Raw genomic sequence first — 22300 nt, 5'->3', positions numbered from 1 at the left:
TAAAACCTTTCATTGCTTTGGGTCTGGAACGCAATTACTTTGTTAAATTATGGTTTGTACCATGTTGGGCACCCTGTCGAATAAACAAATACATACCCTCTCCAGCAGGAAGGCCGCGAGTCCAACGTGTCAACTTCTGGAGCGTTCCTCAACGAAAGTCGCAACGATCCTCATCTACCCTGCACCACTGGATCCATCCCCCAGGGCAGCCTCACCACTAGTGCTGGGTACGAGGCGGGGTGTCCCGGGGGCGAGCTCCCAGGATGCTGGGGAGCACGGCGGGAGCACGGCGCCACGGAGGCGTCACGCCGTGAAGCGAGTGCTGCGGCATGGCGGCGCCAAGGCGGGAGCACCGTGTCGTGTCCAGGCCCGCCAGAGAGCCTCGGCCTGCTGGAGTGTGAAGCGAGGCGAGGCGAGGTGAGGTGAGGCCCACCAGGCCGCAGCGGGTCACTGCCGCCAGCCACCAACCACACACCAGGCCTGGAGGCCACACCACAAGGTCACAGGCCCTGCGGCCACCATGGGGCCAGTCGAGGCCCGCCAGGACCCAGAGCGTCGCAGGGCGAGCCTCGCACCTCCTGCCCCGAGCACCGCCCAGGGGGTGCTGGTGCCGGTGCTGGGCCGCTCCCCGGGCCCCCCCCGGGCCCTCTTGCTCTGGGGGAGCCACCCAGCGTGGCCCTGAGGAGGCGCCCCCCCCCATACACACACTGCGCCTGCGCGGAGAGGAGGGAGGGGGGAGCCGGGAGGCGGGGACGCGCCGCCGTGCGCAGGCGCGCGGCGCATGCGCGCTGGGGCCCCGCGCTGGGCTTGTCGTTGCAGCTTTAAGAGGGCTCGCGGCCTGGCGGGTCCGACCCCCCCCCCGCCGCCCTGAGGGAGCCGCCGGGCCCCCCCCCCTCCCCCCCCGCGCCAGCCCCCTCCTGCCGCAGCACGGCGCGGGGCCGGCCCCGGCACCCCGCCGACCCTCTCCCCGGCGCCCCCCGAAGGGGGGGGGGGGAAAGGCTGAGAGGGAGTGACCCCCGGCCCCTCGCCCCGGGCTGGGACAGCTGAGGGGGGGGGGCGCAACATGGCGGAGGCCAAGGAGGAGGGGCCCGGCCCCCGCGCCAGGGTGAGTGGGGGGGCGTGAGGGGAGGTCAAAGGGGAGGGGTCAGGGGGCGGGAGGAGGGGGGGGGGGGTGACACCGGGGCGACCGGGGCATCGCCGGCGGCCGCGGGGATGCGGCGTGCGAGGCGCGGCGGCTGCCGCCGCTGTCCAGGGCCCTGACAGGCGGTCCCGGCGGTCCCCGGGCGCCGAACGGCCGGAGCCGGGGTGCGGGGCCCCCCTTCCAGCCCGCGGACAGGCGGCCCCCGGCCGGTGCGTCGCAGCTGCCCGCTGGCTCCAGGCCGGCGAGCGGTGCTGGCCCCTCTGGCCTCGGAGCCACGCTGCCACTCGGGGTTTCTTCAGTTTTCGCTTAGTTCTCCTTCAGGAGAGCGTCCGGGCGTCGTTCTCGTAAGCGTCTTGGCATCACTTAGGTAATAAACTCACTGCTAACTAGGGTCCGTCGTCGCCGTCCGTCTCCTTGTTTAAAACACAGTGTTCTTGCTGCTCTCTTTAAATTTATTTCAATTGTCCGTGTCAAACCGTAGCGAGTCAAGATGGCAGTTTCATCCAGTTCTTGGGTACTCGGGCTGTAACCGCGGCGTGAGTACCATTAGCCACGCCAATCCTGAGACTTGGTCCTTCAATGTCACGGCTTGGTTTGTAAGTACGCTGGGCACGCTCATCTACTTGAAGAAATACTTCGTCTTTTAAACGAGTGGAAGGTTCTTTGTGGACCACGCCTTGTAGCCTGCGAAGTAACTGAGGGAGAATAACTTTTTAAGCAGTGCTCAAAATAGTCTTGGAACAAGTCACGTCCTCTTTCCTGCGTGCGTGTAACTTTTGATGGAAAGCTTTCTGATAGGAATGAGGTTAAGTCACATTTGCAGTTGTGTGAAAGAGTCCATAGTCCACTACAAGACTCTGAGCTGTCCAGTTCCCTTCTCCCAAAGACGAAGAAATTTTCCCATTCTCCAGCCTTGAGAAAGACAAGAACACGAGGCTCAAGTTTTTCATTCCTATGTGTGAGACAAGTTCAATTCGCTGAATTTATTTCAGGGAACATGAAGCTTGTGATTGCGGTGGAACCAAGTGTTGCTAAAGAGAACAGTTGACCTTCCAAGGTCTAATTGGACGAGTTGTGCAGACGTTGTTTGGCTGCTCTGCAGTTAGGAAAATGAACATCATCACTGCATTGTCTCAGACCCATGTCTTTCAGACACTTGCGCTTATTTACAAGCAAACTCAAGGAATTTGCGGAATTGCTCACAGACATTACATAAATGTGTAAGTCTTTGGGGGATCAAGATTTTGGCTATCTGCAAGAAGTTTAAAGGGAAGTGGCTGCATGTAGGACAACAGCTTAAGAAATCTTAAATTAAACTTCATTCCCAGTACTTGAAATGTTAGTGGACATAAGAAAATACTTTTGCACCATGCAGACAGTGAAGCATTGGAACAGGTTGCTCAGAGAGGTTGTGCAGTCTCTATCCTGGTGTCTAGTAGTCTCTTCATGCTCATTGCCTGGATATGCTCAATTTATCTGTCGAGTCACCTGGTATTACCAGCAGAAAAAAAAAGAAGATTGCCTTTTTTCTTCTTAAGCTTGCCAATTACCTGCTAAGGAATAACAAAAAAGTATTGTCCAGATAGTGTCATCTTCATTGGTCTCAAGAGAAATGATTTCTCTGTCGGTTGGCTAATTATCCACTAGGTCGTAAGTCCAGAAGTCTCCATCAATTATTGCTCCACACGTCCCTGTACATTATGGAAAGCCCCCCATGCTGTTGGCATTGACAACATTCTCCGCTCCTGCAGAAGCAGAGAACTTGTTTGGTAAAATTTAGGGATGATCCAGGAAAGTGGAGTTGTCTGACGCAAGTAAGTAAGGAAAGGGGAAACACAACTTGCCAGTCTAGCTTGAAGGAAAATACCTTCCTGGTCCCAAGTCTGACAGCGAGGTTAATCTTAATTGTGCCAGAAAGGCTCCTATGAGATTTTAAAAAGAAATAGTAGCACCAGTGCACTGCATTCTATCAGTTTGTAATCTTCCGAGTCTAAGAGGTTAATTTCTTCATCTCCCCTCCCATCCCCAAACCAGTTTATACACCAAGATGTTCTTGAGGAATGTGGAGAGAAGTGAATACCTCCTAGCTGCTGACTGATGGAACCTGTGAAGAATGAGATTAGCATACCATAAATACAGCACGCTTACATATCTTCCATTAAATGAGGTCTTGGAAGACCCGCGTATACCATTTCTCCTCTGCACAGTGGTCCAGTTCCCATTTTACAGGAGGTCATGATGATGAACTCTTCCAAATCCTGTGCGTAAGGAATAATGAGCATTTCTTATAAAGAATTGTTTTCCTTCGTATGGAAAAAAATAAAGACTGATTTAATAATTTCTTCAGAGAGGAACTTAGCAAGTGCTTGTGTATTCAGGATTGTTCTTTTCAATATTAAAATCTTTTGCAGATATTATTATTCCAGAAGCTTATATACTGAAACTGGCATTTTGCAAAACCCATTGATAAGCAGTTGCCATCTTTTAGGTCAATCCATGATAATGAGCAGCAAACTAAAAAAGAAAGTTTTTGCCAGACTGACATAGAAGTTTGTGTAATTTTGATTTTTAATAGTACCTGTAGAGTTTTTATGGCTAAACTGTTATTTTAGAGAAGGTTAATTTCTGCCCAAAATCAAACCTGTTGTATTTTCTAAGGAAAATGTATCAACATATTTAACTTTTCATACGTACTGAGTAGTATCAAGATCAACTTTAAAGGTGGCTGCTTGTATGTATTTTTAATTTAGTTTATAAAAAGATTTGTAGCAGTTCAACTTTAATTTGTATATAATATTGTCTTGAACAGTTTATATTTTGAATAGCATGATCATTTATTTACGACAATACTCTCTCAACCCATTGAACTAGACAGGACAATTTGGGCTGTACAGTGCTAACTACTGAAATTTGACACTTGGGCTCTTGGAAATCAATTTGGTGTGAATAGGTGAACACCTGGGTGTCTACATCAATAAGACAGATGTTCGGAAAAGATTTTTAATTTTGCATGGCTTTAATTAAAAATTGAAGGAGATCATCTCATTTAGAAAGTTTTGCTACTGAACTACTCTTGAATGGTACAAAGACGATGAAAACATTTTGCTGCAAAGGCTTGTGCACTTTTCAAAGGATGCTTTGATGTCATAATCTTTGAATTCACCATCTGAAAATAAGCATAATGGATCTCAGTCTTTCACATTAGGACTTTTCACTTTGTATAAAATACAGGAAAGTTAAGTAAGCTCTTTATGCCCACTTCAAGGCCCCTTGCATGATTAGGATAGTGGAAATTAGTTCTGAAATCACTCCCAATGTTCTTGAAGAGGTTATCTCAACTTTTCTCTCATTTAATGAGTGCTGTATCCTATCATTCCTTCCAGACATTCCAATTCACGTGGGCCTTTCCTTAAACAGGTCTTGTAGCAAGTTTTATCTAGTGAATTTTCTTCAAGGTTTTCTGTCAATGACTGACTCTGTTCAGGTGATTTCCATCATCCTTTTTATAAGTGTTCTAACGGCATAAAAGCAGTGCTGTTGTACCTCACTTCTGCTTTTGCTCCTAACACTTATTCTCTGCGATCATCTAAGCTCTTCAAAATAAGGCTTCTCCAGCAGTGAATATTTGATCAAAGGCATGTTAGCAGAATCGTGTGTGCTCTTAGTGTCTATCATCTTAGCCTATGTTCTGCCTTATGTTCTTTGATAGAAAAAGTTGTGTGTCTGCAGGGACAAAAGAGGGAGGTGGGTAGAGCACACCCGCAAAGTTGGTTTTTTTTTAATTAGTTGTCCGGTGGAAACATAAAAAAGAGTGAGCAAGAGTCAATCTGGGAAAATAACTTGAGGATAAAATGAACTCTGTTATTGGAAAGGACCGGTAGAGTGCTTCACGAATACTGTAGGTGTGAGGCTGCGATAGACTAATCCTTGCATGTTGCTGGTCCCAGGAGCAGTTACTTTTTTTCTAGAAGCTCATACCAGGCTGAAGCAAAAGCCACATGACAGCTGAGTTTGAAAGAGATTGAAATCTCCTATCACGAGCTGCCCTTGAACCTTATCAGGAAAAGGGAGACCGATACAAATGTCGAGCAGGCTGCAGATTGGTGCTAACCTTATGACCTAGCATAGATGACCTGTATCGCCATACTCTTTTCCATTAACTCTGACTCTGTGGAAGTGCTACTCAGAAATTTCAAGGGAAATAAGAAGTTTAAAAGACTGTAACTTTGCTTTACCGAGCTGGTACTGATCCAAAAATTGCATGATATATTCTGTCCTTTCTGTAAATACTGATTGAAGAATGATGGTAATGTATTTAGTTTTGGTTACCATATTTGCTGTCAGCTTTAGATCTATCTGTTCAATTTTAAAAGTAGCTTGAAGTATTACAGGGCTTACATATACATTAGATGATAGTTTTAAAGTGCGCTGTGTCTAATACCTTTGAAGTTTTTAGTAAAAAATGTATGATAATCAATTACCATTATAGCCAAAGTTTATTACATCAGATTTTTGGTAACAAAACCAAAACTTAAATTTTATATTTGGTCCTTTTCCTTTTCCCTTTGGATAGCTGGTCCAGATTCAGAAAAATATTTGAAGTCTTCTAAGAGCTTGGAGTAGTTTAGCATCAAAAATCTGAGTCTTGGTCCTGAGTTAGCTAAGTCCTTGGATCTGAGAGCCATCAAGATTAGCAGTTACTTAAGACTCAGTTTTTATGTCTTAGACTTCTGCTGTCCACAGTGGTGGTCAGAAAGCACAAACTCCCCCGGAGGGTGGCACAGGAGAGCACAAGCAAGGTGCAAGAATCCTGGACTCTTCTGAACCAACAAACACTGTGAAATTGCCTTTGTGTGTCAGTCTGCTGTGTCTGTGCTGAAACAGTCTTTGCAGACTGTGTCGTATTGTAGGTGAAAAATACAGGACAAATAGTTGTGATTAGTTGAGATTCTTGTTTTTACTTCCTTAGCAGTGTAAAGGAGAGTGTAGAAATAAATGTTTTCCATTTGCAGTCTTTACACTATGAGCTGTACCCACAAAATAGTTATCCATCTGGTCTCGCCCAGGTTCTCTGGACTCTTTCTGCCATCAGTGTTAAGAGATGGGAATCTCTGAAAGATCATCTGCCCAGTCCCAGGGTAGGATGAATTGCTGCTGCAGGAATCTCTTCATTTCCATTGGAAAGAGAGGAAACCTGAATCACTAGCCTAATAGACTAATGTTTAGTTGTCTAAATTTAGGTGAGAAGAACCTGAGACGGTATTAGCACATCTGTACAGAGTTTTTCCTAGAGGAGAAATTTTGGAGTACTTGCTTTCTTTTATTATTTTTTGAATAACTTATTTGTGTAGTTTTTGGAATCTTGATATTTGTTAAAGCAGGCTAAAAGTGGAAAGATTCCATCTTAATTAAATGGTGCTATTTGCTCAAGAAAGCTTTTATGAAATACAGTTTAGTTAATACAGGTGATTAACAGGTCTTTATTATGTTTAATATTGCCTGGTAGGAGTTGTTACAGTGCTCTATGAAAAAATTACACTTCTTTGTGTTTTTTGGCAAAATTTCTGCTACCTAAGAAACTTAGCAAATTGATTGGTTAAATACGTTTTAAGAAAGTTCCATTGGGGGAAGGATCCCTATATAAGGCAAGCTTTACCTCCATCACTTATTTGCAGGCAAAAGAATCAAGCAGACATGGGTCAGTATTTTCTACTGTCTCGCTGTGATAGTTGTTCCTGTCCTTGCAGCAGTTTTGTGCAGACAGTCTTGTTTGTTCGTGTAACAGGGCAGTTCTCGAGCGCTCCATGAAGCAATCATAGAAGCTTTGCTGAAAGCTCTGATCACATAGTACTAGTGTTTTTTCTGCCTGTTTTTACAGGTGTTCAGGCATTTCATTCTGAAGAGCCTTGGATACTTATAATAATATCTGCAAAGAAGGTGGAACATCCAACTAAGCTGCCTGTTGTAAGAACCACTTCTTCATAGGAAAAGAAAAAGTAGAAGCCAACTGGAACTGTAGCCACTTGAAAGAGAGAGATACCAGTTTTTGTAAGAACAGGAGAGGAGGAAATTGTAGAACTATACAGGAATGTGAAAGAGAAGTGGAACAGGCAAAAAGGAAGCCTGAGTTAGGAAGGCACTTTGAAGAATAAAGTAGATCACATGATTGCTTTTCTCTCTTTTAAGAACAGAAATACTGAAATAGAGAGAACTGAATATACATACAGGCTCCCCAGTTTTCACCACTGATTGTTGTTGCTGGCACCGAACTCTTATGAGAAGGGAAAAGACTTACAGTACCTAATGGTAGATGGCATGATTCACCAGTGTGGGCCTATTAACATATAAACCATTCTGTGAAGGAGGGCTGATAATCCCTGCTGTGTTTATCAACAAGCAGAAGGTGCTACATTTGTAAATTTTCCTGATTTGCATGCAAAGCCATCTTGTAGGCTTCTTATTTGAGAACAAATTATAATGAAAAGCAGATGACTTAGGTTTTATACATGTTTCACTTTCTTTAAAGATTAATTAACAGAGGGGTTTTTTTTTCCTATTAGTAACATAACTAGTAGCAAGCAATTACTAACATGGTTAATTATCCTCTTGGGGGAGACATTGAGTAGAGGGATCTTTCTGAGGTTATAGTGCTGGTCCTCCACCCCAGATTGTTACCCTCATTGCTTCTTAGTTGTATTGTATGGACTGGCTTTCCCTTAAAAGACATCACGGTGGCGCTCTCTTAATGAGCCACTCAGTTTCTGAGTTAAGTGGAATTAAGGGGATTGCGTGATTTGCAGAACATAATCTCTGAACTGCTATACTTTTGAAAGTTTTGGCCAAAAGTATACATTTGTAATCTGGAAAATGTTGTCTTTCTTTTGGGATGCTAAAATATGTAACTAAACTGGAATACTTGGTTTGGAATAATTTCTTGCTGAGTATCACAGCAGAAACATACGTTGTTATGATACGGACCCTGCTCTGATTTTGGAGATTTTTACATCCATGTAAGTTCAGTTTAGATTTTCAAACTTACGCTGCGTGAAGTAGGAATTTTTATGTTTTCAGATGACTTACAGATTTAGTGTAACCAAAATCCCAGCGTTAAGGGTTGTTTGTAGAGTGTCTTAACCAGCAATAGGAAAGTTCAGTGCATAGCCAGGGGTGAGGTTTTGAGGGGAGAAGTTCTTGGTTTTGAAAGAAAGCCTTTATTGTGGATGTCGTGGTTTGTTTGCTTGATGTGTGTTTTGTGTCTCTGTGTGTCTCTTAATTTGCAAAGCCCACATGTCTAGCAGTCTTCAGATGAGCATATCAAACTGGTGTCTTTGCAAGAATTGTTGCAAGGTGAAGCCTTCCTGTGAGGAGCTGCTTCCTTCTCAAATCCACTTTTTTGTGGGCAGATAGGGGAAGGGCTTGGATCCTCTTCTGTCATTCATTCAATCATTCAGAAAAAGTAAAGCACACTGTGACTTTCTGTGTGTTTGACAGTCTCATCTACTTGGCACCATATAGGTTGGTAGCAGTATGCAGCTTATGTGTGCATGTTTGGTGGATATGGAAACCATAAGGTCGACAGGGCCTTTGCTTGGAATTGGCCTGAGAATATTCAGAAAACTCGGGAATGTCAGAAAAACCTGGGGACAGAAAGGGGCGATACACTTACGTGCTGAACCGCTCCCCATGATTTCTAGTGAATCGTTCAGAATTCTAAAAATGCACAAATGAAACGGCAGCAGCATGTTTCACTAAATCTTCTTTCTTGAAACTTAAAAATCGAAGATGTAGGCGAGATGCAAGGTAAAACCGTGTTTCTTGAACAGAAAGGTAGGGAGCCACAAGAAGCTGGAAAATGCCTGCCTTTGTCTTTTTACATGTACAAACGATTGTTTGGGATGTGCCTTTAAAAATACCCACCATAGTATCCCTTTAATTACCCTTAGACTAGAACAGTGATAAAAGAGAGTCTGGAGCGTGGCTTAGCCGCCCTCAAGGACATACCTCGCAAAATCTGCCAAGCTCACGCTCTCCCTCTCCCCACGCGCGCCTCTGAACTCGTTCTCCCCTACGAAGAGCAACGCGCGACCGCCCACCAGCGAACCGCAGGGGTTCCCGGCGTGTCAGGCCACTCGTTGGCCGAAGCGGGCGGCTGTCCGGCACGGAGGTCCGGCGCGGAGCCGGGGCGGCTAGGGGGCTCTGCAGGCCCAGCACCGCACGCCAAGCTCTATGGCTCGCCTGACCCCGCCGGGTTCTCTTCCTGCCGCAGCGGTTCTTTTCCTGTAGCAGGTATCTGCAGCAGGCTGGCTCTTTGTTACCCTCTGCTCTTCCCTCCCCAGGTGCTCCGAAGGTATGAATCGATAGGTCTGTCTGTGTTTCGGTGGAAAGCAGCTCTGGGAGAGGCCCGCTGCTTAATTCTGCTCGTGCCGCGGAGTTTTCCCGTCGCAGAGGTGCAGCGCGGTTGGCTGGCTGCCTGGCATCCCTTCCAGGGATGTCATGTGTAAAAGGTCAGGGGATGCTTCCTGAGCTCCCCGCACCTGGTTCAAGAATAGCAATTACAATTTAAATTACTTCTTTTTTTTTTTAAATGGTGTCTTCCTTATCAGTTTGATGAATTCTGAAGTGGGGGGTTATGCTGTGTATATAGGGACAAGGCAACTGTACAGACAAGAAACTGAGAATCATCTCTGACTATTTTTAATTGCAGTTTTCTTAGCATCTGCTCCCTTTCCACAGTTTGCTTACGGCTGCAGTAAAACCTAGGATCAAACTTCAGAAGGCTTGTTAGAAAGATATGTGCCTGTATATGCAAAGTTGTTACGTTGTTTTGTTTATTTTTTTTTAAAGAAATTCTCTGTTTTGCATACAAAACAAGGTTGTAGCCATAGGCAGCTTCTCACTTTATATTGCACAAAAATCATCTGTTAATTATTTGATTTATGGATGCTATGGCAACTTTGAACGCCATTAAAGTATTGAACAGGTTTTTAATTACTTCAAATTAGCACATTGTATTATAGTGTAAACAGCGTCCTTCCAGGTTAGCACTTAGGATGTAACACTGTTCCCCAGGAGTCTAATACGCAATTATAAAAAAACCTAGTGGATTTTTTTTTTTTAATAAAAGGAGTACTGTCTTTATGTAAAGAGTAGTTAATTTAAAGCAGAACACATTGCTTCTAGGAATACCTAATTGTTTTGTCACCATTTCTGTATTCTTGTTTCATTTATATATTTATTACAACCTGGGTAGGCAGAGCATTGCTTTGTGTACAATGCTAGCTAATGAGACAGTCACTAAGAAAGATATATCCTAAAACATTTAATTTTGCTAATATCAAACTTAAACTGTTCTGTCTTAAACTCTTAGCTAATGTTCACAACTTAAAAGCACTAAATATCATTAAGCTATTCTCTGGCAAAATATTAGCCAAAGTGATTGAGTGAAGGTGTTTTAAAATATGATATTTTTGAGTTTTGTTTTACAACTGCAAGTGCGTTTTGAGGACTGTGTTGAGGAGTTGAAGCCAAGAGAATTTTAACAGAAAGCTTTCTGTTCCTGGTACTTTCCATTCTGTAGTTATCTAGGACTTAATCTGGGATATTGAGGTGCCTCTTCTTAGATCTGTCAAAAATGACCCATAGGAAATGCCATCTGATGAATCAGTTTCATGTTTGCCTCTAGAGTACTTTTGTTCCACTAATCACCAAATCTGAAAAAATCTGAGCAGAAGAAATAAAGGGAATTAAGAGTGATGACAGCTAATCAAAGGAGGAAGTATGAGGACTGGTGAGAGAGGGAATTGCCTTGCAGAAATGTAATAGAATAATATAGAAATAGTTAAGTTGGGCATTATTACTTATATTTCTGTGTGATACAAGACCATAATCCAGTGAAAGCCAATTTATATGACTGCTTAAGGTGATATGTTTTTATGTAACTGGTGATATGCAAAATTTCCTCCTGAGATGGCATTAAACAAGACTGTAATAGGATTCAGGAAGGGAATAGAAGTGTATATAATTGAAAGAATACCCGACACTAATTCACAAAAGAAGTACATGAGCCCTCAGTTCAGGGCATAGTCCAGTTATAGATTGTTATGGAATTAGTAATTTATTGGGGATATATATGTATTTTTATATGTATGTAGATACATATGTATACACACACACAAGCATACAAACACTTCCCCTAGTTTTCTCTCTTTGGATTTACACCATGTGGGAGTTGTGATGCTGTTCACCATCAGAAACTAGATGGTGGCTTAAATGAGACTGCTAGTATTATCAGATGCTGAAGTTCCTGTTTTATAAACATTTCCAATGGGAGCTTTTGACCACAAACACAGATCTTCCTCTGTACCCTAAAGCCTTTTAAAGGAAGAAAATACTCAAGATGATCTCTTATTTTGATAGCCTCACAAAAGAAAGAGAAAAGAAGTAGAGGGGTTTTTTTCATAGGAAGACCTTGTACTTGAGAAGTGTCTTGGATTCCTTCCAGGTAGATTGTAAATGTTTTCCAACTTGTCCAAAATATTTATGGTAGTCCCTAATGTGCTCTCGCAGATGGCCCCTTGTGCTGACTTGCATGTTGTAATTTCTTTGAATGAAACAGTTAGAGAGGTCTAGACTGCAAAATGTATTCTCTTCCTAATAACAGCATTTCTGTTTCGGCACCCATTATTAAAAGATTTGTTATCACGAGAGGAGGAGGAGTACCTAGGGTTTGGACGTATAAGGTAACCAGGATTGTGGTAGAACCCAGAATACTTTCCTACAGGTACTCTGGATCTCAAAAGAGTAAAAGAACTGCTTTGATACAAACCTACTTTGAGAAAAGGATGGTCTAATGCTTTATCTCAACTGAAAATTTCTCTCACCCAACCAGCAAATTGCCTGAGACATTTTTGGAGAAGAAAGAGCATTACTGACAGGAAGCAAGAAAGGGATCAAGGAAGGTCAGCGTAGAGAAAAGGACCTAGTTCCTTTTCTCTAAAAATCCACTCAGGTATATGGCTGTTTTTTTATAATTGCATATTAGACTCCTGGGGAACAGTGTTACATCCTAAGTGCTAACCTGGAAGGACACTGTTTACACTGTAATACAGGGTGCTAATTTGAAGTAACTATCGTTCTTGCCTCCCAAGGCTTCATACTCTGATATTACTATCAAAGGGCAACAAGTTTCTTTTTCTGTTATTCTGTAAAAACAGTACACCACCACTATCTTTGTCCTCAGCATCTGGTATCAGCACTAAGTGTATCCAATATTTATGGGAATTAACTTTACACTAGTGTAAACCTAGTTGGCTACAAGTGGACTTCTAGATCAACATTAAACTTGAGACATTCCTAGGAGCATTATAGCAGTAGCGGAACTCAGGCCTTGAAAACCTTCCTGGAATGTGTTTCTCTACTCTTTTTTTCCTCTAGAAAATTACAGTGAAGAGACTTGCATCGGCCTTGTGGAAAAGTGTAACTTTTTTTTTCTTTTGGTTCTGTATTTCACTTTTCCAGCCTCAACTATCTGCTCAGAGAAGCTGGAAAGTTTTGGTGCAGTATCATTTGTCTTGATATTCATAGTGCTGGACAGGTCCTCACTATTCCATGTGTGTCAAATTAAGCTGAAGGAGCTAACTTGTCTTTGTAGACTAGCAAGTGATGCTGGAAACAAACTGATGGACTTTTTGCCATCAGATGAACCCTGGGACAGTATGTTGTCATCCTTTCCTGAAGCTGGCTGCTACTAAACTGATAGTTCCCACCACAGTCCTGTGGAATATTGGATTTATCAACTAAATGACTTGAGTTAAATGAAATTAGAGATCATCCCTTTACTATCAAATCCCATTACTTTCCTTAAGATGGCTTAAGAATTGAAGTGTGAGCAGGATCTACCAGAAAAGGAAGCGTAGAGCTGGAGATGTAGAGAAAGGAGAGATGACTTAAATGAATTGCTGTTATCTTTTAGGCAGAAAGGAGGGATGCTAATGAGTTGGACATTCCAAAGGAAACTTTAATTATGCTGAATGCACATACTTCTTCAGACAGCATTCAAGCATGCCATCAACTTTAATGTCTGTCAGAGAATGCTTAATGTAAACAGATGTTTTGTACAGCACTCAGAGTCATCATCTGGTTCTTCTTTGGTTACGCTCATACTGACACTCATTGGCTTGTTACTGTTAGGAAGCTAAGCATTACATTTCACTGTTCCTGGAAAGGGGACATTCCCTGTTAGAGAGGTGAAACCTTTGGATCTGTGCAGCCCGCGTCAGTGGAAGCTGTATATGCTGCTATTTTTCCATTTATAACCTTCAGAGGAAATGAAGGCTTGTAGAGTGTCACAGAGGGCAGAATCTATGACCTTGACCTGGTACAAGTATCTCACGTAGAAGTGAAAATTTTGACATTCCCTTCCCTCCCCTCTCTCCTCCACCTTCTCTGGGAAGCAGTGCTAATTCTAAATTGTCCTTGTGTGCTTTTTCTATATACTTCTGAACTTGTTAGGGTAAAGGTGACTTCTCACTAATGAAACAGTCTTAATTTGTAGAACTTTGCTTGGGGCAAGAAGGGAAGGAGGAGGAATTATGATCCTTCTTGTTGGTTTTGGTTTTGATCGGATACTTTTTAGCAAAGTACATGGCAGCTGACCAAGATAATGATATAGTGCTTTCCTTTTTACAGTTTGAAGATAAATCTGATGCGGTATTTGATATTACAGAAAAATGTAAGTATTCTTATTTATTTATATAAGGCCATAATTTCACAAAACATTTCTTAGAAGTATCATTGCTGCTGAAAAAGACTATTTTGCCCTTCTCCTAGCCCTTGCTCCTCATTCCCTCCCTGCATTGCCTTCTCCACAAGTGTTACAAATGAGATGAATGGAAGTTAATGTTTTTTCTTTCTTTGGTTAGTTTTACTCAGTTTAACTACTGCTTCACTGTGTGGTGAGTGGGACAGAACTGTTTCTTACATCAGCAATGTTTTATCAGTAATGTTGGCTCAAGAAGGCTTAGAGTATTCAAGGAACTGCAGCATCAGACAGAATAGCAAAGGACACTTAGCACTTGTCCTTTGTTACACATGAAGTTGGTGAATTTTCTGACTGGTTATGGGTTTTTGTCTCCCTAGGTGGTGAAATTCTGGATGCAGAAATGTCTGAGGACACTGACCACAACTTAACACCTGCCCTCGACGGCATATCTTATGGAATACAGAATCGAACAGGATCTGAAAACTCACTGCTGGATGACGATGATGATGACTATTTTCTGAACTCTGGGGATCTTGCAGGCATACCTGTTGTTGGGAGTGACAACGAAGATGATCAAAATTTCACTCCAAAAGACACTCTTTCTTCAGCAATTCATGATGAAGACCATCTGGAAGAGGGCAAGAGAGTTACGGAACATGAATTGGACAGTGAAAAAGAAATTCAGATTCAGAATGCAATCCAAAAGGATCTCACTTCACCATTTGAGCAGGGCCCTGTATTTAAATCAATTCGAAAAGATTTTAGCATAACAAGAGATAATGGCAAAGAGACTTTTTCAGCAAAGGACAAGAATAGAGAAGGACATTTTCAAGAACGTGAAAAACGGTTGGAAAAAGTCCCTAAAGATATGGATTCTAGATTGAAAAGCAGTTTTCTTGACAAAGCAGGTAACTGTTGACATTGTAGACCTGGCTACCCAGCAAAGAGGAAGAAAGAACTAGACAGAAGTTAGCAATAGGGCTAGTTATTAAAAACATCACCTTGTTGAAGAGAATATGCATAGTTGTACTTAGGGAAGCATTTTATAAAGAACCCTGAAATAAAATGAACTCTGTGTTAGGACTAGGATTTGCAAAAGGCCCTGGCAGCATTAAGGGATGTCTCCTCCACAGCTTGTTTCAAAGCCTCGACATATCCTTTGTTGTTGTGGTTTACTAAACCAAGCTGGGTGACAATTCAAGCTTCGTTTTGTTTTTTCTCACTGTTTTTTGTAGACCTTAGAACTCCTTAGAAGAAATGATGATGAAGTTTAGGTTAAGTTGATGAACAGGAAAGATTTTTTTGAGCAAAGTACAAATTCTTCATTAATGTATATGTATTTAAAGCAGTACACATTTGATAGTAACATCATGGAAAGTCTTGCTAGAAATGTATTAGTGTCTGCAGGAAGTAAGCCAGAGAGTAACTTGAGATGTGCTTTTCCTGGGAGACTCCTCTCCTTCTTCCTCAGATACTTGTGTCTTGGACTTTGTCCAGCCAACATGGAGAGAACCAAAGATGCCTGTAATCCATTTCTCATTTGAGGGAGCCTGACAGTCACCAGTAGTTCTTGCTGCCCACACACTTGTTTTTGACTTCCCAAGCTCTGAAAATTACAGTAGAACAGTGAATGAAGGAATTAAGAATAACCAGGCTGGAACATGCGATTTAATTTTATTCAGAAGACTGTATGGAGAGAGGGTTGGCCAGCAAGTGAGAGCCTCCTGGCTACTTGTTCAGATTCACAGCTTACAATTCTGGTATTTAAACTTTGTATGTTTAGTAACAGCATCTTAAATCAGTGTTTCCAGGTTGCACAAATGATAGAGAAGCGATACAGGTGTTTTTGAAATAAAGAAGAGTTAAAGATGTTAAAGATGTATCTTTACTTTTACCTTCAGGTAGAAATAAAGTGAAGAATATTTCTGTGCAAAAGACATATTTCAGAAAATTGTAAATACTTACAGTTATAAGATTGTGGCTGAAATCTATGCAGCCTCAGGTAGAGTAGCCAGTAATTGAAACAGCAATAGTAAATGTTCACAGGCAGCATCCAGTATCCAGGAAAATCCAGAATTTTAAAAAGATACATGCTAAAAAAGCATAAGCTACTATCTCCTGAGAAGGGGGGGAAAGGCAAAAGACCAGAACAGCAAAGAAAAAGTTGGAAGTTGTTGCTCTGAAAAATATTTCCTGATTTAAATGTCGGAACACGGGAGAGTTCAGAACCCACTGGGGTGTAGAAAATTCTGAATGAACAATTCACCTCAGAATTTTACAACCATTTTGCTGGAATGGGAAAATAATGACCCAATAGAATAATAAAAAAATGTCAATTCTGTTTAAGGATTACCATTTTATTTGCAGGGAGGAGAAAGGGAGTAGTTTAATACTTCTGAGGTGCTATCGGACTATTGGGTTGGGGATCAGTATGAGACTCTAGATAGTTTTAAAGGAAATGCGTTGGACTCTGTATTCATTTATATTTAATGTATATGTTTTCCTCAGTTCATAATCAAGTAGAAGAAACATTACGGACGCAGTTAGCGCCACAAACTCCAGAAACTAACTTCAGGGTAAGCTATAGATCTTTCAAACACTTTTGCAAGTGCAGCAATATACTGGAATAATTCAAAATACGTATTTTGTATTTGAGTGTAAATTTGAGTATCAAGAAAACTGATCTTCTGACTCTTAGACATCTTTGCTACTTAAACAGTGCATATAATTTTGTAAAATTTTGCTGACCCTCTCTTTGGATTGAGGATTCTTTTGATAGCCACTTTCATGTTCAGCATGGTCTGACTGACTGGTGAGCCGAAGCTAGACCTGGATGCATCCATCTGACCTGCTGCCTTTTTTCCAGATGAGACAGGGAACAGCTGTATCAACAGGCGACACTGCCCAAACATCCGAATGCCCCTACTGACAACCAACTTAGAGAGCTGGGTGGCTTCTGCTTTGTCCAGAGGAGTGAAAAGGATTGGGGGTGGGATGGCAGAGGGTGCTGCAGGGACATAGAGGCAGCAGATGCTGCCCATCACTTCTCCCACCTTCCAGTGGCAGGACCCATTTCTTTTGGTCTGCAACAGAAACTCCCCTTGGCAGCAGCCCAACTCCTAATGGCAGATGCAGGAGGGTGAATTCTTTTTCATATTATTGTTTCAGGAGTCTAGCTACCTATTTTCTAGTAAGGAATCTATTGGACAAGAGCTGGGGAATTCCTTTGCACCAAATATTAGAATTAAGGAGGAGCCTTTGGATGACGAATATGATAAAGCTATGGCCCCACAGCAGGGACTATTAGACAAAATTAAAGATGAACCTGATAATTCTGAGGTAAGTTTCCCATTGCATTTCTCATTTTGGTCTGACAGCTGACCGCATAAGCTGGACATAAATTCAGCAGTTTATTTGGTTTGTTGACCGAAATTTAACTTGAAGAACATAGTTTAGTAGAAGGATTTTTCCCTCTTTTACTACCATGAAACCCAAACCCCCAACTTTTTGATGTCATATTACCATGTCACTGAAAATGTTCTGCTTTTCAGTTAGAGACAAAGCAAAGTGCTGTAAAACTTTCATCGTTAAATCTGTGGCAATATAGACACTTTATCTCAGCTTGGTCTCACTAGGAAGTAAAATGTAAATCGTTTTTTATGGAATACTTTGTGAGTAGTCACAGTTAGAGATGTGTAGTTGAAACAGTGCTATTCCTGCTACTTCCCTCTTAAAGGTTATCTTTGTGAGTACAGTGGTTCGTTGTTTGTTCTTGTTTTAAATTAACACTTAGAGGTCTTACATTAGCAAAATATTTAAATATGTACATGTCAGTGAAGTCAATTTAAGCATGTGTTAAAGTGACTTTCTCATTTGAGACTGACAGTTTTTATGATGATACAGGTAAAAAGTTCAGTAATTGCAAAATGGAGAAAGTCTGACCTATGGATTGAGCAGTGCTGGGGCGAGGATTGCTGAGCTCTAACTGGTCTCCTTGCCACTGGTTTGCCATGTGACACCAGGGAAATAATCTGTGTTGCAATTCGTGTCTCCTCACTGCTAATATTTGGGTTACGTGCATTTGGGTTACATGCCAAACTTTACATGCAGTTAAAGGTGTGCAAAGCTTCCCAAGGTGATTCATCCCACTTGGAGCGACACACGAGTGCTGGTGTTCTTATGCAGGCATTAGTTTTTCTAGCATCATTCTGTGTACTTGTGCTAAACCTCCTCTTCTCTCTGGGCCTCTCTTCCCAACAATTTTTCTTTTTTTTCCCAAAATACTGTTGGCTTAATAAAATAAAGAAGTAAACTAAGTGTTTGAAACTATTCAGATTTCACTGCCTTTCTGATTTGTTCAGTGTCTGTGAGATTGTTTGGTTTTATTTTTCCTTAAGCATATATGTCAAACCATGTGTAGGTTAGTTAAATCTGTCTATGCTTTTGTCCTCCCAAGATGGCATCTGCTGTGTGGATTTGTGTGGAATGCAATGCAAGATGTCTGTGGTTATCAAAGATCATATTAATAAATAAAAGTAAAGACTTGAAGAATTTAAATATCTAATATCATATTGTTCAAAATATTAATTCTTGGAGTAAAATCCTGTAATTATCAACTCTGCCTGATACTGCAAAAGTATGAGAACTGATGAAGGTTCATTTTGTTTTGCTTTAGATTGGAATTAATGTGGGGTTTTTTTGTTCTTTTTTCATGCATCCTGAAAAATAAGAGCATTTCTTGCTGTAACCGATAGGGGGAGCTGAAGGTGCTTGGCTTTCAACGCTGTTACACTGCTGTGAAACTATGCACAGTTGATGTCAGGATTTGCCTCCATTTCTCTTACTAGTATTGTCAAAGGATAAAACTGCAGTTAAAATGCTTAAAAAAACTGTATGTCTGCAAATAACTAGTTTTTAAATAGTAATATTTTTTTTAAATGGTGCTTTAAACCCCATCATCACAGCATGCCCATACACAGCTTAAAAGCTTCTCTTACTTGAGATTTGAATGCTTCAGTCTGATGGTTCATAGGATGAACAAATACCATTGCCTGTTCTCCTGGGAAACCTGTTGAGAAATAGTTTGGTTGTCTTAGTATAGAAACTTTTAATTTTGCCACAGGAGTAAGAGAAGTGTTAAGTTTTAGCACAGATTATGTGGATGTTAGTGTGTGATTTTAAGAGATGGCTTAAGGTGAGGGAGCAGTTCACTGCCCCTGAGAAGTAAGAGCTTAATTTTGCTTAGTGATTTTGAATTGGCTTACCTTGCAGCCAGACAGCAACTGTGAATTTAGCTCAATCATAACATGACATCATGCCCTCACTACTCTCAAATGACTGTAAGTAGGTTAAATCTTATCATCTCTGTAGTTCCAAGAGATTATGCTTTTCAGCCTACTAAGATTTACGTGTAGAGTGTTAGAAGCTGCTTTATGGTTCAGATTTCTAGGGAGAGCATGGGCAGGAAGCATGGTGTCCAAGTATGAATAGCTGCTAGTAATTTATAGTAAGCTAGTAATTTATAGTATGTCAGCTATTCCACAAGTGACTGTCTGTAGGGATTTTCTCATCCTGTAGAAAGTGTGAGGTTATTCCCCTCTCACTGAAGCCAGTCTAAGCAGGGACTGTGATGGTCTGGCTCTAGTAGTGCCAGCTTTGATCTGCTGAGAAGCTTCACCTTAGGCTCCTCCAAGGAACTTAACTCATGGTTAAGTACAGAATGCTTCTCACTGTCTAGGTCCCAGTCTTTATTTCATTATTATCATCTATGAATGTGAAGATAAAGCTTGTTTCACACAACTGGGGCAAGGATTGCAAAGCACTTCTAGATGGAAAGTTTCTGTGAGAGGAAAGCAGAGATTTCTCTTAAACTTTGTCTGGCTGAATTCTGAGGTGTCTTGCTGGAAAGGGGAATGCACCAGGCGGCCGCACTTTTCCATTTCTACATGACAGCCTCCATTGTACTTTGCTGTCATCGTCTGACCAGGTTCTGTGTGTGGTGCTTATACAGCAACATCTGTAAACCTGGCCTCTGGAGCAGGCATAGGAGACTCTCTCTTCCTTAAGATTCAATACAGCATTATGAAAGAATGGAAATCATGTAACCTGTTATTACATGTGTGTATTTGTTCTCCTTTTCCTTTCCCTTTGTTTTAGGAGTACGGCCAACAGCCAAAAACTCAGGAAGGGGAGCTGAAAATCAGTGCTGTATTTTCAGTCAGTGGCAGTCCTCTTGGTAAGGAATAGGCAAGACTAACTTTATTTAAATCTGTAAAATATATCACCTTTGCAAATAGTCTTGCAGTTTATTCTGCATTTCGTTTGCCATGTCTGACCCCAGTAGGAAAAAATAGTCTATTTTAGAGACAATGAAATTCAGAGATTGAAAAATAATTGTATTTTTGAGGCAAAGGAAAATTGAATGTGAAAGGGATGTTAAAAGTGCATTCTCAGTCTTAAGAGTAGTTTAAACAATCTACTATGCAGAAAACCAGCACAGGGCATGTATTTGTGGCGAGTTCATCTGCTACTTAATTCTCCCTTAGACCTTGACAACCCAGTGAAGTCATAAGCTTTGTGCTTGCCCCCTGCACAGAAGTGAATTACGTATAATACATATATAACAGCTACTCTATGTTTTCTCTGTGGTTTGTTTTTTTTTTTAGCTCCACAGCTGTCATCAGGTTTCCAGCCTGCTGTGGCATCCTCTGGCATGAGTAAAATGCTTCCTTCAGTTCCAACCACAGCTGTTCGGGTTTCCTGTTCTGGCTGTAAAAAAATCCTGCAGAAGGGGCAAACTGCATACCAGAGGAAAGGCTCTACCCAGCTCTTCTGCTCCACACTGTGCCTCACTGGATACACTGTTCCAGCTTCTCGCCCACCAGCTTCTACCAAGAAAACCTGCTCAAGCTGCTCAAAGTAGGACAGTGTTTTAATTTGTTCTAGTAATAATTGATATTCAAGCAGATAATGAAAGGCGTCAGTTCTCTCTTTACACAACACGCTGTTTCTGTAATGTCCGCTTCTGTTATGCTTCCCTTCAAAAAATTGTGGCCGATACTGTTACTTGTTAATTGGTCTGTCTGCTTTCAGTTCCATTTCATTAATCAGATTTTACATTCACATAGATTTAAAAGCCTTAGTTGTGAAGTGTGCATCTTGTCTTTTTTTGATTTAAATGAGCCAAATATGAAAAACCGTATTTTAAAAGGTACTACATTTTTCTGCCATTTAAAAATGTCATTGCACTCTCAAAACCACTAATGAATACATTTTAAAAAAATATGTTATGTGTTATTTCTTCTAGATAAAAATAGATTTACTGAATCCCTGAAATGAAATAAAACATAGGTAAATTAATATATTCGAGGCAGGATATTTCCTTAGATTCTAAAAAAAACCCCTAACTTTTCAGTCTGGCTCCATTCTGTAAGCTTAGATTTCTGTAGGTCTTAGGTCTTCAGAATATGTCACTGCTGCTTTCATAAGATGTAGAGAGATTAAATTTATTAAGAATTGAGTTTTTTAGGTAGTTGGGGTTTCACCATCCCAATCAGTTACTTTCTACCTAGGCCTAGAGTGGAAAGGTGAGGTTTGCTTTTCTGAGCCTACTTATTTTGTGTTAATTTGTATTATTATGTCCAAATTAGCAAAAGGAGACCTTTGTGGATGGCTCTTTAAAACGTCATATTACTATACCATTAACTTGAGGCAGATAACTTTGCAGAGTGATTGTGCTGCAGTCTGTTTATAGAGGAGAATTATTCATATATATTATTTTTAGTTATGAAAGTTACTTTGCAAAAGGAATGCTGCTTTGTTCATCATTTCTTCAACAACAAATTTATTACTTTCAGTTTTACAAGGTCAACTGACTTTAAACTTGAGACTTCAATTAATTATTCTTTTCACTTGCTGTCTCAGTGTGAAAAGGCCTTGTAAGAAAGTTTAGCAGTCTTGGCTGTAATTTGTATTTATTCTGTTGAAAAATGGTTTACCTCTGGCAAGACAAGTAAGAAGGAGGCATCCTTCCAACCAAGAAAATTATATAAATACTTCCTCCTATTTTTTTGACTTAAGGGCTTTGAAACTTTTCTGTGAATGACTGTTTCAAAAGAGAGAAAATACAAGGAGAAAGTTCAGTTTGTTAAATCCAGCAACAAATAAACAAAACCGTAGGTGGAGGTAACAGATGGAAAGTTACAATACTAGTCAGATTGTTTTGGACTGAACTACATAGGGATTAGAAATTGTGACCTTTGGTTTTTCCCTTTTTTTTCCCTACCCCATTCTGGTTTGTATTTTCATTGTTAAAGGGAATTATTCCACATATCCTGCTTTCTAAAATTTTTTTTTTTAGTAAAGACTGTACAGAACAGTTACCTTTTCCGAGTTCCTTT

At 41.2% G+C, this 22300-nt stretch overlaps 1 protein-coding gene across 6 annotated transcripts in view; it reads left to right on the top strand.

The window, feature by feature from the left end:
• Nucleotides 1-950: 950 nt before the first annotated feature.
• Nucleotides 951-22300, top strand: part of LOC142040052 (zinc finger MYM-type protein 4-like) — a 44350-nt gene continuing 23000 nt past the window's right edge. Inside the window, exons 1-7 of one of the 6 annotated variants that reach the window (XR_012653105.1) lie at nt 951-1105; nt 13829-13871; nt 14279-14809; nt 16410-16477; nt 17070-17240; nt 20058-20136; nt 20567-20819. Coding sequence is in view for 5 of the 6 variants with exons in the window: in XM_075047269.1 (XP_074903370.1) it covers nt 1064-1105; nt 13829-13871; nt 14279-14809; nt 16410-16477; nt 17070-17240; nt 20058-20136; nt 20567-20819 (1187 nt within the window). In the remaining variant the exon portion in view is untranslated. Of the gene's footprint in view, nt 1106-12106; nt 12150-13828; nt 13872-14278; nt 14810-16409; nt 16478-17069; nt 17241-20057; nt 20137-20566; nt 20820-22300 lie in introns of those variants that run through there. The other 5 variants (XM_075047269.1, XM_075047270.1, XM_075047271.1 and 2 more) reach the window with 5 other exon arrangements.

The sequence above is a fragment of the Buteo buteo genome, chromosome 16 (genome assembly GCF_964188355.1).
Source record: "Buteo buteo chromosome 16, bButBut1.hap1.1, whole genome shotgun sequence".
NCBI classification, from domain to species: domain Eukaryota; kingdom Metazoa; phylum Chordata; class Aves; order Accipitriformes; family Accipitridae; genus Buteo; species Buteo buteo.
Note: the sequence above shows the minus strand (reverse complement) of the source record. Positions and strands in the feature narration are given on the sequence as shown.